At 40.8% G+C, this 7,239-nt stretch overlaps 1 protein-coding gene across 1 annotated transcript; it reads right to left on the bottom strand.

Moving 5' to 3' along the window:
* Positions 1-1,290: 1,290 nt before the first annotated feature.
* On the bottom strand, positions 1,291-3,852 carry LOC122706498 (tripartite motif-containing protein 64-like). Its single transcript, XM_043921701.1, has 3 exons — positions 3,442-3,852; positions 2,848-2,943; positions 1,291-1,632 (listed from the first exon to the last, which is right to left on the bottom strand). Exons 1-3 carry the CDS (start codon positions 3,850-3,852, stop codon positions 1,291-1,293), a joined length of 849 nt encoding a protein of 282 aa, XP_043777636.1.
* Between the last annotated feature and the right edge of the window lie 3,387 nt (positions 3,853-7,239).

Here is a 7,239-nt window from a genome sequence, read left to right as displayed (position 1 = left end):
CAATTATCTTTTCTCATTTTTTACTTGCTTTTTCCCCTAGATACCAGATATATATGTGAGAAAAACTGGTATCTAGGAAAAAAGCAAGTGTATATAGAGAGAGAGTTTGCCAAGATTTCTTCCTTTTAAGATCATATGGGGGAAAAAAAAAAGAGCTATTTGGCCAACCCAACATTGTATATTATTATTCTACTATAAGGCTGTATGTGTTAGTTGTTCCGTCACGTCGGACTCTTTGCGACTCCATGGACTGTAGCCTGCCAGGCTTCTCTGTCCAGGGAATTCTCCAAGCAAGAATACTGGAGTGGGTTGTCATTCCCTTCTCCAAAGGAACTTCCGAACCCAGGGATCGAACCCTGGTCTCCTGCCTCACAGGCAAATTCTTTACTGTTTGAGCTACAGGAAGTCCACTCTAAGGGTAAATTTGGTTATAAAAGTTCCCAAAAAAGAGTCCATAGGTTGAGCAATGAGGAAGGTCACAGAAAGAACATGAACAGAGACAAGCATACAACTCCCCTATCAGAGGGCTGCCTGTTACCTTGGAATCGTCTGAGCCAGTCTATGAGTCCAGGGATGGGCCACACGCTGAGCTCAGGAACCACAGGCTGGGGCAGGAGCAGCTGTGCTGACTCAGTCCTGCAAGAAGGGACCCTTCCCAAGGACTGCAAGGAAAAAAGACCATGTTAGTCATGAGATTTCTGTCCTTTTGTATCTTCTTTCCTACTTCTGTTTGTTGAAAAGCTATTACTTTCTCATTCTCTTCTAAGGAACAATCAGAAGCTATATTAATAACAGAGCTTAAACTAAAACATGATGGGCTTCCTCAGGGTACATTAAGGAAGGAAGGAGGCCAGGAAGAGTGTGTGCAATGATGCAGCCACGTCTATGCTTCCAGTGTTACTCACAGTCCATGTTACTTCCAAGGAGAGATCTCACCATCTATGAGAACAATTAAAGCAAAACAGGGAACCATAAAAAGGATTTATCAAATGCATTGGAACTGACGACCATTTCTAACAATCTTGCATAGAAAATTGGCAAAACCTCAGTGTCTCCAGGAAGTGTGAGATAACAGAGTGATAAGGGTTTAGCAGAACATATATTGAGATTTACTCCAAGAAAGTTAACTGTCCCCTGGTCACAGAATTTTTCTGATTTTGGATCATCTGTCTGGATAGTACTCCTGACCACATTGGAAAATCTGGTCCTATGTGAGGTAGGAAAAGGGCAAAAATATTTCAAAGATTACCAGGATATGATGAGAGAGGGATTTGAGAAATATAATGGGAGTCAAGGAGCACCATCCCTTAGCCGAGAGTAACCGTATATGAGGTAACATTTTAGTGTCACAGCAGCTCGTCTAGAAGAGTGTTTCTCTGAGGACGGACCCTCCTTTCTCACCTGGAGCAGCTCCGTGTCTGGCTTGTGGCACATCGCAGTCAGCTCTCTGTACACTTCTTTCAGACTTTCTCCCTGTTGAGTCATTCTCAACACACTCTCCTTGAGTTGCTGACAAATCTCCTTGCCTTCTCGCTCCAGGGCCTCCAGATGCAGTTTCTCGTCCTCATGAAGCAACAGAGGTATCCTCTGATATAGAACCGTAATCATGACCTTCCTTAAGGCGACATAATTCTGCAGAGACAGTGGATTCAAAACATTACTTACGCTCACATTCAAAAGAAAGCTTCAAATATTATTTCCCTAATATCATTGAGAATGTTCTTGACAAACTTTCTGCCTCACACATCTAATGGTCTTGAATATTTGCTGGCCCTTCCTCTCTGTCCTTTCTCTGAATTCCTAGTCTCTTTCCCTGTTTAAATCAAGCCATCTAAAGGTCCCAGGTTCCTTTCCTAGGAGGATTTTCCAGGGTTCTTACTCCATCAATTATTTCCCCTCTTACCTGAATCTTGTTTCTCTCTTGCTCCTTACCCTGATTTTTCTAAATATTCTTTTATGAGATAAACCTCATCTAGCACAGTTCATAAAATATGCTCTATTTTTCCTCTAGGTAATACTATATTTTTATCTTCTCCTTCAGAGTCACTCTTGGTGCAATGTCATCTTATTTTGCATGTCTTAGAAAGCTTGCTCAAATCTTAAAAATTTGGCCTAAGAATACTTTTCATGCCTTGGTTGTCCTATTTACTAGCATTCTTTGAGCTAAGTTGCATTGCTGTTCTTGTTGTTCAGTCGCCCAGTTGTGTCTGACTCTTTGTGACCCCATGGACAGCAGCACGCCAGGCCCCACTATCCCTCACCATCTCCCGGAGTTTGCCCAAGTTCATGATTATTTATCGGTGATGCCGTCCAGTCACCTCATCCTCTGACACCCTCTTCTCCTTCTGCCCTCAATCTTTCCCACCATGAGGGACTCTTCCAATGAATTGTCTGTTCACATCATATGACCAAAGTAGTGGAGTTTCAGCTTCAGCATCAGTCCTTCCAACAAGTATTCAGGGCTGATTTCCCTTAAGATTGACTGGTTTGATCTCCTTGTCCTCAGGACTCTCAGGAGTCTCCTCCATCACCACAGATCAAAGGCATCGATTATTCGGCGCTCAGCCTTCTTTATGGTTCAGCTCTCACAATCATACATGACCACTGGGGGGACCATAGCCTTAGACTATACAGATCTTTGTCTGCAGAGAAATCTCTCTGCATTTCAACACACTGTTGAAAAGCAACTTGCATTAGCTTGTTCTAACTGTGATTACCGGTAAGTCATTTTAAACTATTACTTTTCCAGGGAAGAGACAAATATCCTTTAATGGGAACTTAAATGGACCTAAAATCTAGAATTATATCAATGTCTATACAAAAAAATAGGAACATTTTTATTCTTACCTCAAAGGACTGAGTTTTGTTAGCTTCCTGATTCAGACTGATTTGCATTTCTTCTCTCAGTTTCCATAAAGATCTCATTCTCTTTACAAGTTTCTCCTGCAAAATACCCATGAGATTTAGTGACCTAGAAAGTGACACCATAAATTTCATCCTGTTCTGGATGAAGAAAGGCAGTTGTTGGTTACACAGAAATCTTGCATAGAATGCTGTGGTCAGAGCTTTCCACATTACTCTAATTTGATTCTAATATTGGATATCAAAGACACAGAAGCAAATACTAGAGAACTGGGGGAACTTTACAGATAATGGAATCCATTCCCCAAGATACTGAGACTCAGACTCTGATAGCCCGAGTAAGAAAGCCTCACGCTCCCATCAGAAGCCTGTGGCCCTGGTGCCACCTGCCCCGGGAGGCTGCGTTTCCACGTGTGTGGACAACTGGGCAACAACCCTGACAGGACACATCATACTTGAGGATCCACATTCAGAAACCCCACCTCCACTGTCTCCATCCCGTCACCATCATAGCACCCTCGTCTTCCTCTCTGACTTAGGAGCCTCTAGATCCCAAACTGCTCTAGAGGCATCACCTACCCGGGACTCCTCAGCAGCCCCGTGTATGGGACTGTGGCTGTGAGCTGTGTGCTCGGGGCGTTCAGAGCAGGGCCCGCAGAGCAGGGTCTGGTCAGCCTCACAGAAGAGGCCTCTGGCTTCCTGGTGTGTCTCACAGATCTGCTCCTCAGAGCGGCGGTCGTGGTCAGCTCTGGCCTGTCTGGCAAGGGAAGCCAGCCTCTTGAGGGCAATATTGGTTTTGAAATGGGGCCTCTCTGATATTCCCCTGCACTCAGGGCAGCTCCTTGGAGTCTGGCCTTCTTCCCAGCAAAGGCTCAGACAGGGACGGCAGAAGCTGTGCCCACAGTCTATGGTGACGGGGTCCAGGAAGCAGTTCATGCAGATGGAGCAGGTGAGTTCACTCTGGAAGACCTGCAGTGTGTCTGAATCCATGTTTCTGAAAATTAAAGACAAATAAGAGAAGGTAAGCGAAAAGGCTATTCTTCTGCCCTGATCAGGGAAAATAAAGCCTTTGGCACAGTCCTGTTTTGAACTCTATCTCATTTCCATATTTGCTTACCCTCAATACAAACATGTATGTTAAGTTGCTTCAGTCATGTTCAACTCTTTGAGAACCTATGGATTGTAGCCACCTGGGGTCCTCTATCCACAGGATTGTCCAAGCAAGAAAACCAGAGTGGGTTGTCCTGTCTTTCTAGAGGAGATCTTTCCTACCCAGGGATTGAACCCATGTCTCTTACCCATCCTGCATTTGCAGGTGTGTTCTTTACCACTATCACCACCTGGACTTCCTGATGGCTCAGTGGGTAAAGAATCGGCCAGGAGTGCAGGGGACATAGGAGACACGGGCTCCAGCCAAGGGTCGGGTAGATTCCCCTGGAGAAGGAAATGGCAATCCCTCCAGCACTCTTGTCTGGGAAATCCCATAGACCTGGGAGCCTGGTGGGCTACAGTAGAGTTAGACATGACTGAGCGACTAAGCATAATCACAGTAGAAACCTAGAAATGGTGACTACAGACTGGTTGGGTTCATGCTATAATAAAAAGGATGAAATTAGATAAGAGTCACTAGCAGCTTTTATTGTTTAAAGTAAACATGAGTGTAAATGTTAGGATGACTCCAGAGTTAATTGGTCAGCTGACTGGTACCAAAGCACACATGTAACCTCAGTCTGTCTCTCTCCATCTCTCCCTGCTTGGAACCCACACTAGCACTCACTTTGTCTCTGTGCTAATGTTCTCTATTCCTTCTGCCTTTGAAGTGACATATGTGCTTTTCTAAAGACAAATACAAATGTTTATGAATAATGTAAACTTAATGTAATCAATGTTGGTTTTGACTTTGATGTGCTAAATATGTAACTAGGTCAGTGTTTCCTTATGACTTAAGTAACAAAACTACTCCTTTCAAAGCAAAAATTAAAAAACAAAAAAGAAATTATGTCATTGCTAGTTCAGGAAAACAGTTTTACCTGGAGTGAATTCAGATGAACAGAGCACGTCGTATTTTGAACTGGTGAGTGTTCCCACTATAACATTAATCAGTAAAAAGAATCAGTTGTTTACTAAAAGCAAAGAAATAAGTTTGAATATACATAAGGATTTCCTCTCTACGCTAGAAATTCCAGACATTTGGTTAATGGAAGAAGCATCAGGTTCTTTGTTTTCTGAGACTTCGCTGTCTGTCCATTTCACGTCTTTGGAGTCCTTACTGGCTAATTAAATCTATCCCGAACACTTTTCACTTATGCATTGCAAAGTGAGGGTTCTAAAATGATAGCAAATGCCACCATTTCAAGGAGGTTTTCTGATTAATTCACCCATTTAGCTCATGTTCATCTGTGTGAAGGATATGAAATATATACATTATGTTGAACATTTTAGGAGTACTATGTGTTTTATAAGTACTTGGCTCTCTAGAATACTCTTTTAAGACTTAAGAACATCTAGTAACACAAGGTCATGAAATAATGATGATTAAATAAATTAACATTACAGATATCAATATATTAAAATTGCTTTCTTAAGTTATTTTAAATTTTGATGTCAATTTTAAAACCTAAAACTACTTGTTTTCTTGGACACTATCTATCCAGGTAAGTAGGTAAATGGAAAGTATTTGGATAAGAGAAAGTGAGCATGAATATATACTTTCAGTTATCATACATTGTGACTAAATATTTGCTTTAAATATATGATTCCTGTTTTCTTCCCTGTCTATGAGAAATTGAATAGAAGAGGCTACATCTTTCCAAGGCTGAGAATTCGGTTCTGGTCATGAAAAGAGACAGAAAGAAAAACTTCTGCTAATTGAATGAGTATAACATCAACTGTAAGATGCCTTTCCAAAAAAGCTTGACAGTAAAGCCATAGTGTACAGATCTATTTCTTGTAAAAATTGTCAATAAGAGATTTATGGAATTCTGATAGATGACCACAGTTTTCAACAGTATAGAACCTAAAGCCTTTGACTGAAATGTGCATCAACTGAGGAGATAGCTGATGAACAGGGAGAAAGTATAAAGGAACCAAGTGTAGAATGGGTTAGAAACTGGCCAAGAATTCTTGAAGAAAATCACTTTTATACTAATGACATCAATGATCATGATAGTATTAAAATAATAGGAGAACCTAATGGGCTTCTCAAGTGGCTCTGTGATAAAAAAAATAAGCTTGCCTACGCAGGAGATGGAGGTTCTATCCCCCAGTCACAAAGATCCAGTGGAGAAAGAGGTGGCAATCCACTGCAGTATTCTTGCCTGGGAAATCCCATGGACAGGGGAGCCTGGTGGACTAGTCCATGGTGTCCCAAGGGGTTGAGCATGACTTAGCGACTCAACAACAGGAGAAGCCAATATATGTTTTGTTTATTTTTTATAAATATTTCTAGGTATTAGATTAACTCCTTTTATATGGATTAACTATTTCAATTTTCTCAACAGCATTTACTAATTTTCTATTTTTACCCACATGTTCTAAGGAAGCTGCTTGACATAGTGCGGGTTAAAGAAGTTACTTGTCTACGAATCCCACAGGGAATAAACACTTGATTCAGGGTTCACGTATAGATATTACTGACAGAAAAAAATTACATTTCTGTCAGCAATTGCCATTAAAGTTTCATTTTTAAGTGAGCATAGCAGAATTTCACTGTACCTTGATTAAAAACTCACCTTTGGGTACACTTGATGAAATGTTCTATTCCTGTTCAGTAAGTAGCTATTAAATTCAGGTCAGCATTAGGTGCTCACCTCCTTCTGGCAGTAACTTTTAAAATTCTCCTCAGTGCAACAAACTCCAATCGGGACAGCTCTGGATTCTGGAGAAGAATGCAATTGCATCTTCAGGGAAATCTTTATATACTCTCTGAAGACCACACCCATTTCCTCCAAGTGATGTGGTTATCAGTCCTATGAAAAGGTATAGGTGAACATGATTAGATTTTTGCAGAGTTGAAAGCATTTTCATTTGCTAATGATTGAAGTCAAACCTTTGAAATCTACTTAATTCAATTGCTACACTGCAATCTCTGCTAAAAAGTCATATCTTGAGTTTACAGTTGTAATCCATGAAGTTGTTGTTTGGACAATAATAAACCCCTGAACATGAATTTAATATCTCAATTTAATGAACTATATTATAATTCTAATTCCAGATGACAATTATATCTATTACTTTTGGCAAGAATCCCTTAGAAGAAATGGAATAGCCCTCATCATCCATAAAATAGCCTGAAATGCAGTCCATGGTTGCAGTCTCAAAAAGGACAGAATAATCTCATTCATTTCCAAGGCAAACCATTCAGTATGACATAAATCC

This window comes from Cervus elaphus, chromosome 2 (genome assembly GCF_910594005.1).
Source record: "Cervus elaphus chromosome 2, mCerEla1.1, whole genome shotgun sequence".
Classification (NCBI taxonomy): domain Eukaryota; kingdom Metazoa; phylum Chordata; class Mammalia; order Artiodactyla; family Cervidae; genus Cervus; species Cervus elaphus.
The sequence above is the reverse complement of the archived record's forward strand: the minus strand, read 5'-3'. Positions and strand labels throughout refer to the sequence as shown.